At 46.3% G+C, this 12,096-nt stretch overlaps 1 protein-coding gene across 1 annotated transcript; it reads right to left on the bottom strand.

Moving 5' to 3' along the window:
* Positions 1-258: 258 nt before the first annotated feature.
* On the bottom strand, positions 259-1,357 carry LOC133972347 (apoptosis regulator BAX-like). The gene has a single exon (XM_062409758.1). The coding sequence runs from the start codon at positions 1,195-1,197 to the stop codon at positions 598-600; it is 600 nt and encodes a 199-aa protein (XP_062265742.1). The 5' UTR covers positions 1,198-1,357; the 3' UTR covers positions 259-597.
* Between the last annotated feature and the right edge of the window lie 10,739 nt (positions 1,358-12,096).

Raw genomic sequence — 12,096 nt, 5'->3', positions numbered from 1 at the left:
TTCTGTTTTATCTTTATGATTAGATATGATTTTAAAAAACCTAAAACCTAATTTATTATCATACTCAAAACACTGATAACATCACTTCTTTGTATGTGAATTGTAAATCAACTGAAATAGTGCAGTGCTGAGATTGGTGCAATTTGGAAAAACGATACAATCAATGTAAATAATTGAATAAATAAGTGACCATTGGAAAGGACATTTCAGCCTGAGAAACAGAAAAACAGCAAAGGCACAGTAAAAGCACAACATCCCTTTTGTTGCTATAATGTTCCATCTTGATTTTAATTACAGAGCTTTTAATTTTAAAAGTGGACTAGAGATGTGTAACAGACCACTGACATAGCATACATGAAATGTATGGAAAATACCAGCAGATCTGTAAATCATTGAAGTTATATGAGCCACACACGGTGATAAAGTAAAAATGTTATGGAAAATAGAGATTATATAATGTTCATTACAGATTCCCCTCATCCTTTACTGGTTCTCAATTACTGGCTACAGCTCTAGTCGCATCAGAGAAATAGTAAGAAAAGTGGAAAATTAGAGTAAAAAATAATCATCTTTCTGGCAACAAGGTTCGCCTCAATGTCATCTGGTCAGTCTCCAGCTGAGGAAGAATCCGAGAGCTATGCCGGCGAAGAAGGGGATGATAAGGCCTCCTCTGTGAGAGCTCATGGATGACGCGGTCTGCATGGACGCCACCGCCAGTTCAGAGAAACTGCAGATCCATCCTCCTCGTCCCAGAATCCAGCCCAAGAGATCACGTTTGAAAAAGTCCACGGTCCACTCCAGGATCTCCATCACTGACTGAGGCAGATGAGCCTCCACCATTCTGATTGCCAACCTGCCGGCAACATAGAAGAGAACAGCAATCCTCTCCCAGGTGATCCCCTGCTCAAACACCTTGTTTGCCATTTCCTTAAATCTGTCCCACTTGAAGCCTCGAGCAAGCCCATCTATTGCATCTTGGATCTCCACGTCGTCCTTTATTTTGTCACCAATTTTGCGGACCAATGTGCTCAGCTGGTCCACACACTTGTGCTCCTGCTCATTCTTTAGTTCCACAGCAGGGAGGGTGGGGGACGGGACTTCCTCTGAGGGTCTGTGTTTCAGCTCCTCCTCAATGACCCCCCTGATCAGGGCCTCTCCTATCCTCTCATCAGACACGCTGGTACTTTCGCACGCCATGGTTAAAAAGTTAAAACCTACTATTAAAAACTTCAGGAGAAACTTCGTCAGAGACTCTGCTTCTGTTCAGTGCACTTCCTCTTCTCGACGGTTCAGTAGGCGGAGCTTTGCGTGTGTGTGTGTGTTTGTGTCAGAAGTGGAGTTGCTAGTAGATGAGTCAAAACGCCGGGTTCACACCTAACGCGGAAGCCCCCCTCCGATTCTCTTTTTATATTTATGGCTGGTGTGGCTGTAGTGGATGGGCAGAGGGAGACATATAATAATGTCATTGGTAAAATTAAGACCCCAGGACAACAGTTTAAAATCCTTTTTCAATGTGTTTCCTGGCGCTATACGCTCGCTGCCAGCGAAAAAAATAGACAGAAACGATCGCTTCACGGCGCGGCGCTTCCGCGCAGGGGCGGTTCTGGGTAATTTGAGGCCCTGGGCAAAGAACAATTTTGAGCCCCCCCCCCCCCCCCCAAAAAAGAAACAAACAGAAACAATCCCCTCCAACCCCACACCCACCCAGACACACACACATTTAATAAGCCATGTTATGTGAAACTGACATTTATTGTGAACAGAAACAACTAAACAATTATTTACTTCATAATGATTAACTTTACAGCAAAACGGCTGACTTTAACAGCTATTTTGACTGTGTGTGTGTGTGAGAGGGAGAGAAAGAGAGAGAGAGAAGTGAGTGAATTAGTGTGAGTGAAAGGGAGACGTGTGTGTTTGTGTGTCTGTGTGTGAGAGAAAAACGGAGACGAATGAGTGAGTGAGTGAGTCAGTGAAAGGGAGACAAGTGGATGTGAATGAATGAGTGCGTGTGTGTGTGAGTGTCTGTACACATTTGATTCAAATCAATCAATCAATCAAATTTGATTTGTATAGCCCATATTCACAAATTACAATTCATCTCATAGGGCTTTAACAGGGTGTGACATCCTCTGTCCTTAACCCTCAGCAAGAGTAAGGAAAAACTACAAAAAAAACCCTTTTAACAGGGTAAAAATATGTAGAAACCTCAGAGAGAGCCACATGTGAGGGATCCCTCTCCCAGGACGGACAGAAGTGCAATAGATGCCACGTGCAGGACAACATCATCAATAATCAAAGTCTCTAGCAGCATTGATGAGGGTAGACATCCCGAAGGACAACCCCAACATGACATGCCAAGCAGTCCCGCTGCAAGCACAGTCCATGCTCAGCAACCATCTAGACCACGATCCACCATCCAGACCAGACGCCACTCCAGTCCTCAGTCACCGTCCATCGCCGCCCACCAGGAGGACCCATCACAAGCCACCACCGCGGTCCTGGTCCACCGCCCGTGCCCAATGCCAACGCGACACAGGGTCCGCCACCAGCACCACGATCAGCCCACATGACTCAGAATCCGCCACACTGGATCCAACACCGCGACCCCCGGTGCGCGATCCACAAACCGTAATCCATGGTGCGGCCACAGAGGCCCTGGATCTGCGGGTGATAAAGCAAAGGGATTCCGGGGAAGGGGGATAGGGATGGAGAAGAGGAAGGAGAAGCTGGAAAGAGAAGCTCCGTGTGTCATGTGTCACAAAATAGAACAAGTAACGTTCTGGCGCACTAATTAGCTCTAACTATAAGCTTTATCAAAAAGGAAGGTTTTGAGCCTACTTTTAAACGAAAAGATGGTGACTGCCTCCCGAACTGAAGGTGGTAGATTATTCCACAGCCGAGGGCTTGATGGCTATAAGCTCTGGCTCCTACTCTACTTTTAGAGAATTTAGGGACGACAAGTAGGCTTGAATTCTGGGAGCGGAGTGCTCTAGTGGGTTTATAAGGTATTAACAGCTCTTTAAGGTATAAAGGCGCTATATTATTAAGGGCCTTGAAGGTGAGGAGGAGAATTTTAAATTCTATTCTAGATTTAACTGGAAGCCAGTGTAGCGATGCTAATATTGGAGAAATGTGCTCTCTTCTCTTTGTTCTCGTCAGGAAACGTGCTGCGGCATTTTGGACAAGCTGTAGAGTCTTTAACGACTTACTGCTGGAGCCTGATAATAATGAATTACAATAGTCCAGTCTCGATGTAACAAAGGCATGGACTAGTTTTTCTGCATCTTTTTGTGAAAGGACATGTCTAATTTTTGAAATATTACGCAAGTGGAAAAAAGCGGTCCTAGAAATTTGTTTTAAGTGACTATTAAAGGATAAATCAGGATCGAAGATCACTCCCAAGTTCCTGACTGTTTCATTGGAAGCAAGGGCAATGTCGTCTAGCGCAGCTATATCATTAGATAATGCATCTCTAAGGTGTTTGGGGCCAAGTATTATAACCTCTGTTTTGTCTGAGTTTAATAAGAGAAAATTGCGGGTCATCCAGGTTTTTATGTCCTTGAGACATGTTCGAAGTTTAGTTAATTGATTTCTTTGTTCAGGTTTTATTGACAAATATAACTGGGTGTCATCCGCATAGCAGTGGAAATTTACAGAGTGTGTCCTGATAATGTTTCCTAGTGGAAGCATATATAATGAGAATAAAATTGGGCCGAGCACAGAGCCCTGTGGAACACCATGATTAACTTTGGTGCGCACAGATGACTCATCATTAATTTGCACAAATTGGGAGCGATCAGAAAAATACGATTTAAACCAGTTAAGGGCGGTTCCATTAATGTTAATTAACTGTTTTAGTCTTTGTAATAAAATTTGATGGTCAATTGTGTCGAATGCTGCACTGAGATCTAACAGAACGAGGACAGACACAAGTCCCTGATCTGAGGCTATTAAAAGGTCATTAGTGACTTTTGCCAAGGCTGTCTCTGTACTGTGATTGGCTCTAAACCCCGACTGAAAGTCTTCATATATATTATTTTCCTGGAGAAACTCACACAGCTGATTGGCTACCACTTTTTCTAAGATTTTAGAAATGAAGGGGAGGTTAGATATTGGTCTGTAATTGGCTAAAACCTCTGGGTCTAGGGTGGGTTTTTTGAGTAGGGGTTTGATGACAGCTATTTTAAAAGACTGTGGTACATAACCTGATGATAATGACAGATTGATAATGTTAAGTAACGAACTATCAATTAGGGGCAGAATTTCTTTAAGTAATTTGGTAGGAATGGGATCTAAGATACAGGTTGTTGGTTTAGAACCTGAGATTAATTTGGTAAACTGATCACGGGTGATCAGAGAGAAGCTGTCTAAGTAATGGGTAGGATTCTCAGCCGTTTCTGAGATCTCTGTTGTTGGGAGGGTATTAGTGCCAATTGAGGGAAGGAGATGGTTGATTTTATTTCTAATAGTTTGAATTTTATCATTAAAAAAGGTCATAAAGATATTGCTATTTAGGGATCGAGGAATACTGGGTTCTGTGGAGGTGTGACTCTCTGTCAGCCTGGCTACAGTGCTGAAGAGAAACCTGGGGTTGTTTTTATTCTCTTCTATTAGTTTTGAATAGTAGGCGGCTCTTGCCGCCTACTATCAAATTCAGTCTTTGTATGTGGGGTTCGGTGAAAAGAGTGGGCCAAGGTGGGGATGGAGTCGGAGGGCAAAGGAGGTGCAGCTCCCCATTCTTCAATCTGCACAGGAGGCGAGCAAATACCTGAAGAAGCAGACAAAAAGAGAGAAGGAGCATATAAGTTAGCATTCAGTATAGCATTTTAATGAAAATGGCATGAATTGAAAGGAGTTATAACTGCCACTTACTGTGTGTGAGTGTTGAGTGCAGGATTAAATCCTGATTCTTCGTGCTTTAGCATTGGCAAATGCAGTGATGACATGTTCCAAGTCTAGCTTTCTCCTCACATATTGATCAATGGATATTAATGCCAGATCTGACAGTCGCTCCTGAGCCATGGTGGACCTCAGATATGTCATGATTAGTTTCAAGGCAGAAAAACTCCTTTCCCCAGAAGCAACAGTGACAGGCAGTGTGAGAAGTAATCGGAGTGCAATGGTTAGGTTGGGGTAACAATCCAGTTAGTTCTCCTTGTATATGTAATCAAGCATTTCTGAAGGGGAGGAGATGCAGTCTAGAAAGGCTTTAACGGCAGCCCTTATCTCGTGGGGGGCGGCACGAGCACTTAAAAAAAAAAAAAACGCGAAGCTGTTTTCTATTATTTATCATATCACTGTGTGGGGAATTGGCAACTGCAGGCGCCCATGCTTGATGCTGTGTGAGAAGGGGGAAGGGGAGGGGGCGTGGGGGACAGTTCACCTCTGGGTCTCCCAAATGCAGTGATTCTCAAACTGTGTCGCGCCCACAGGTGGGGCGCGTGACCGGAGGGGAAATGTGAGGTGGATCAGGATGTCTTCAGGACAAAGGGTAGTGAAAATATGATTGTTTTTAAAAAAGTGGTCTTGTGTCTCAATTTACCCCAGCTTAGGGGTCTCTGGTCTGTCAACTTAAGTGACAGACCAGAGACATCAAGGGTTAAAGTTATCCACTTACTTTTCCACTTTAAAACTACCATAACAACATATGTTGTAATAGTTAAAATCCAGACAGCTAGATTGACAACCACACATTCCAAAACTAATATCGGACTAGTAACAGAATCCTGGGGATTGATCAATTAAGCACATTTATGATTATTATGATTCATGTGATCTCTCGCACACCCTAGCTTAACTGCACATTGATTATCTGTCCAATTGGCAGGGACAGGGAAATTGTTTTTCTCTGCGTATTCAAATGCCAGTTCAAGGCACTTAATTGGGGTAAGGCCATGGAACTGGTCGGCTAGTTGTTTAAAGTGTTTGGCAAGTTCCTCCTCCATCCCATCTGTGAATATTCTCTTTGCCTCAGCTACTGCACCCCAGGCTACTGATTTTACTTCCCCTTTCTCTTTTTTCTTTATGAATCTTTTGAGGGTGTCTTATCAATATTTCTATCCTTTCAAGCTTTTCTTAAGGACTTCTTTCCTTGCATGACCTCAGCGGCTGCACTCTCCATCTCTGCGAGGGGTGTTTGGCCCCAGGTTGTCTTCCTGCTGTAGTTTCTTGGCATGATGGCTTTTCTACAATGTTTATGACATTAAAAATAAAACATACTACATACCCCCTGTATCGTTGCCTAGATACAGGGGTGTCTCACATTACCCAATGTAAGTGTTGGAGTTTACCCCGGTAGACGAGAGGGTTGCCTCCCTGCGCCTAAGGGTTGTAGGGGGGAAAACTCTGACTGTTGTTTGTGCGTATGCACCAAACAGCAGCTCAGAGTACTCGGCCTTCTTGGAGACCCTGAATGGAGTCCTGTATGGGGCTCCAGTAGGGGACTTCAACGCCCACGTGGGCAACGATGGAGACACCTGGAGAGGCGTGGTGGGGAGGAACGGCCTCCCTGATCTAAACCCGAGCGGTCGTTTGTTATTGGACTTCTGTGCTAGTCATGGATTATCCATAACAAACACCATGTTCGAACATAAGGGTGCTCATAAGTGTACCTGGTACCAGAGTACCCTAGGCCGAAGATCAATGATCGATTTTGTGATTGTGTCATCTGATCTGAGGCCACATGTTTTGGACACTCGGGTAAAGAGAGGGGCGGAACTGTCAACCGACCACCATCTGGTTGTGAGTTGGATCAGGGAATGGGGGAAATTTCCGGATAGACCTGGTAAGCCCAAACGAGTAGTGCGGGTGAACTGGGAACGTCTGGAGGAGGCCCCCGTCCTAGGTATCTTCAACTCACAACTCCGGCGGAGTTTTTCTGGCATTCCTGTGGAGGTTGGGGGCATTGAGCCGGAGTGGGCGGTGTTCAAAGCCTCCATTGCTGAAGCTGCGGTGGCTAGCTGTGGCCTCAGGGTCTTAGGCTCCTCAAGGGGCGGGAACCCTCGGACACCGTGGTGGACACCGGTGGTCAGGGAAGCCGTCCGATTGAAGAAGGAGGACTTCCGGGATATGATATCCTGGAGGACTCCGGACTCGGTTGCAGGGTACCGACAGGCCCGAAGGGCTGCAGCTGCTGCCGTGTCGGAGGCTAAGCAGCGGGTGTTGGAGAAGTTCGGAGAGGCCATGGAGAAGGACTTTCGGTCGGCACCAAAGTGTTTCTGGAAGACTATCCGGCACCTCAGGAGGGGGAAACGGGGAACCATCCAAGCTGTGTACAGTAAGGATGGGACTCTGTTGACCTCAACGGACGTTGGAAGGAACACTTTGAGGAACTCCTGAATCCGAATAACACGCCCTCTATGTTGGAGGCAGAGCTCGAGGTTGATGGTGTTTCGTCGTCAATTTCCCTGGTGGAGGTCACTGAGGTAGTCAAACATCTCCGCAGTGGCAAAGCCCCAGGGATTGATGAGATCCAGCCAGAAATGCTAAAGGCTCTGGGTGTTGAGGGGCTGTCATGGTTGACACGCCTATTCAACATCGCGTGGGAGTCGGGTACAGTGCCAAAGGAGTGGCAAACCGGGGTAGTGGTTCCCCTGTTCAAAAAGGGGGACCAGAGAGTGTGTACCAATTACCGGGGTATCACACTTCTCAGCCTCCCTGGTAAAGTCTACTCCAAGGTGCTGGAAAGGAGGGTTCGGCCGATCGTCGAACCTCAGATTGAAGAGGAACAATGCGGTTTTCGCCCCGGACGTGGAACTACGGACCAGCTCTTCACTCTCGCAAGGATCCTGGAGGGGGCCTGGGAGTATGCCCATCCGGTCCACTTGTGTTTTGTGGATCTGGAGAAGGCGTATGACCGGGTCCCCCGGGAGAAACTGTGGGAGGTGCTGCGGGAGTATGGGGTAAGGGGGTCTCTCCTCAGGGCCATCCAATCTCTGTACTCCCAAAGCGAGAGCTGTGTTCGGGTCCTCGGCAGCCAGTCAGTCTCGTTCTCAGTGGGTGCTGGTCTCCGCCAGGGCTGCGCCTTGTCACCAATCCTGTTTGTGATATACATGGACAGGATATCGAGGCGTAGTCGTGGTGGGGAGGGGTTGCAGGTCGGTGGTCTGAGGATCTCGTCACTGCTTTTTGCGGATGATGTGGTCCTCATTGGATCATCGGCTTGTGACCTTCAGCACTCACTGGATCGGCTGGCGGCCGAGTGTGAAGCGGCTGGGATGAGGATCAGCACCGCTAAATCTGAGGCCATGACTCTTAGCAGGAAACCGATGGATTGCTTACTCCGGGTAGGAAATGAGTCCTTAGCCCAAGTGAAGGAGTTCAAGTACCTCTGGGTCTTGTTCGCGAGTGAGGGTACTATGGAGCGTGAGATTGGCCGGAGAATCGAAGCAGCGGGGGCGGTATTGCGTTCGCTTTACCGCACCGTTGTAACGAAAAGAGAGCTGAGCCGCAAGGCTAAGCTCTCGATCTACCGGTCGATCTTCGTTCCTATCCTCACCTATGGTCATGAGGGCTGGGTGATGACCGAAAGGACGAGATCGCGGGTACAAGCGGCCGAGATGAGTTTTCTCAGAAGGGTGGCTGGCGTCTCCCTTAGGGATAGGGTGAGAAGCTCAGTCATCCGTGAGGAACTCGGATTAGAGCCGCTGCTCCTTTACTTAGAAAGGAGTCAGCTGAGGTGGTTCGGGCATCTGGTAAGGATGCCCACTGGGCGCCTCCCTTGGGAGGTTTTCCAGGCACGTCCAGTGGGGAGGAGACCTCGGGGAAGACCCAGGACTAGGTGGAGAGATTGTATCTCAACACTGGCCTGGGAACGCCTCGGGATCCCCCTGTCAGAGCTGGTCAATGTGGCCCGGGAAAGGGAAGTCTGGGGCCCCCTGCTTGAGCTGCTCCCCCCGCGACCCGACCCCGGATAAGCGGATGACGATGAGATGAGAGATGACCCTCCCAACAACAGAGATCTCAGAAACGGCTGAGAATCCTACCAATTACCTAGACAGCTTCTCTCTGATCACCTGTGATCAGCTTACCAAATTAATCTCAGGTTCTAAACCAAAAACCTCTATCTTAAATCCCATTCCTACAAAATTACTTAAAGAAATTCTGCCCCTAATTGATACTTTGTTGCTTAACATTATCAATCTGTCATTATCATCAGGTTATGTACCACAGTCTTTTAAAAAAGCTGTAATCAAACCCCTACTCAAAAAACCCACTCTAGACCCAGAGGTTTTAGCCAATTACAGACCAATATCTAATCTCCCCTTCATGTCTAAAATCGTAGAAAAAGTGGTAGCCAATCAGCTGTGTGAGTTTCTCCAGGAAAATAATATATATGAAAACGTTCAGTCGGGGTTTAGAGCCAATCAACGTACAGAGACAGCCTTGGCAAAAGTCACTAATGACCTTTTAATAGCCTCAGATCAGGGACTTGTGTCTGTCCTCGTTCTGTTAGATCTCAGTGCAGCATTCGACACAATTGACCTTCAAATTCTATTACAAAGACTCAAACAGTTAATTAACATTAATGGAACCGCCCTTAACTGGTTTAAATCGTACTTTTCTGATCGCTCCCAATTCGTGCAAATTAATGATGAGTCATCTGTGCGCACCAAAGTAAACCATGGTGTTCCCCAGGGCTCTGTGCTCGGCCCAATTTTATTCTCATTATATATGTTTCCACTAGGAAACATTATCAGGACACACTCTGTAAATTTCCACTGCTATGCGGATAACACCCAGTTATATTTATCAATAAAACCTGAACAAAGTAATCAATTAACTAAACTTCGAGCATGTCTCAAGGACATAAAAACCTGGATGACCCGCAATTTTCTCTTATTAAACTCAGACAAAACAGAGGTTATAATACTTGGCCCCAAACACCTTAGAGATACATTATCTAATGATATAGCTGCGCTAGACTACATTGCCCTTGCTTCCAACAAAACAGTCAGGAACTTGGGAGTGATCTCCGATCCTGATTTATCCTTTAATAGTCACTTAAAACACATTTCTAGAATCGCCTTTTTCCACTTGCGTAATATCTAAAAAATCCGACATGTCCTTTCGAAAAAACATGCAGAAAAACTAGTCCACGCCTTTGTTACATCAAGACTGGACTATTGTAATTCATTATTATCAGGCTCCAGCAGTAAGTCGTTAAAGACTCTACAGCTTGTCCAAAATGCCGCAGCACGTGTCCTGACGAGAACAAAGAAAAGAGAGCACATTTCTCCTGTGTTAGCATCGCTACACTGGCTTCCAGTTAAATCCAGAATAGAATTTAAAATTCTCCTCCTCACCTTCAAGGCCCTTAATAATATGGCGCCATTTTACCTTAAAGAGCTGTTAGTACCTTATAAACCCACTAGAGCACTCCGCTCCCAGAATTCAAGCCTACTTGTCGTCCCTAAAGTCTTTAAAAGTAGAGTAGGAGCCAGAGCTTTTAGCCATCAAGCTCCTCTGCTGTGGAATAAACTACCACTTTCAGTTCGGGAGGCAGACACCATCTGTTCGTTTAAGAGTAGGCTCAAAACCTGCCTTTTTGATAAAGCTTATAGTTAGAGCTAATTAGTGTGGCAGAACGTTACTTGTTCTGTTTCATGACACATGACACACGGAGCTTCTTTTTCCAGCTTCTCCTTCCTCTTCTCCATCCCTATCCCCCTTCGCCGGAATCCCTCTGCTTTATCACCCGCAGATCCAGGGCCTCTGTGGCCGCATCATGGATTGCGGTTTGTTGATCGCGCACAGGGGGTCGCGGTGGTGGATCCAGTGTGGCGTAATCTGTGTCGTGTGGGCTGATCGTGGTGGTGGTGGCGGACCCTGTATCGCGTTGGCATCGGGTACGGGCATTGGACCAGGACCGCGGCGGCGGCTCGTGGTGGGTGGCGGTGGACGGTGACTGAGGACTGGAGTGGCGTTCTGGTCTGGATGGTGGATTCTGGTCCTGCTGGTTGCTGACCATGGACTGTGATTGCAGCGGGACTGCTTGGCATGTCATGTTTGGGTTGTCCTTCGGGATGCTTACCCTCATCAAATGCTGCTAGAGACTTTAATCTTTAATCTTGAAGACTTTAATCTTGATGATGTTTTACTGCAAGTGGCATCTATTGCACTTCTGTCTGTCCTGGGAGAGGGATCCCTCACATGTGGCTCTCTCTGAGGTTTCTACGTATTTTTACCCTGTTAAAAGGGTTTTTAGTAGTTTTTCCTTACTCTTGCTGAGGGTTAAGGACAGAGGATGTCACACCCTGTTAAAGCCCTATGAGATGAATTGTAATTTGTGAATATGGAATATACAAATAAAATTTGATTGATTGATATATATGTGAAGAACTGTTAAGTGTAGTTTGTGATGCAAGTATTACCTTTTGCTGATTGAGTTCTGAAGACATGTATTCATCTGTACTTGTCCTTCTTCCAGATGATGAGCCAGAAGTGCAGCCAGTTTGTGAGAAGTCTATCTCACCTGGGCTTGTGCAGCCTGAAGCCCCCGTGGAGAGACCGGAAGCTCAGTCTACTCCTTATGCAATTGAACCAGAGCTTCACCTCCCCTCCACGCTCAGCACACCTATCAATCTCCCACTCCGGGAGTTCAGGACTGAGCTGGAGACAGCGCCTCATGAGCCATCTCTCATGCCCCCCTGCTGCACTCCCGCCCCAGGCCTCTAGTCCTGCTGACAGAGAAGCCTCCCCTGAAACTGTGCCTTCTGACATGAGGCCACAGGTTCCCACTCTTCCTCAGATATCAAACTCTGACGCCAGGAGAACTCTGGAAAGGTATGAGATGACAACGCTGTCTGATTTTAAGGATTCAGATGGTGTTAGGTTTCTCTGAAACATGAGGAGTGTATCTCTGTGATTCTGATATTTATCTCTCCTGTTAGCAGGATATTTATAACTCTGATTAACTAGTGTCCATAGACTTAAAAGAAATTATATTTGTTGTTAGGTTTTTTTTCACGTCTGTTTAAGTCAGTGATAATAATTTGTAGTAGGTTCCAAATTGGGTGAAAAGCTTGATATTCATAGTTTCTCATTTACACTGACATCCTTCCTGACTCTTTGTTTATTTGGGGAAACAGTTCA

Source organism: Platichthys flesus, chromosome 17 (genome assembly GCF_949316205.1).
Source record: "Platichthys flesus chromosome 17, fPlaFle2.1, whole genome shotgun sequence".
Taxonomy (NCBI): domain Eukaryota; kingdom Metazoa; phylum Chordata; class Actinopteri; order Pleuronectiformes; family Pleuronectidae; genus Platichthys; species Platichthys flesus.
This window is presented reverse-complemented; position numbering and strand designations above follow the sequence as displayed.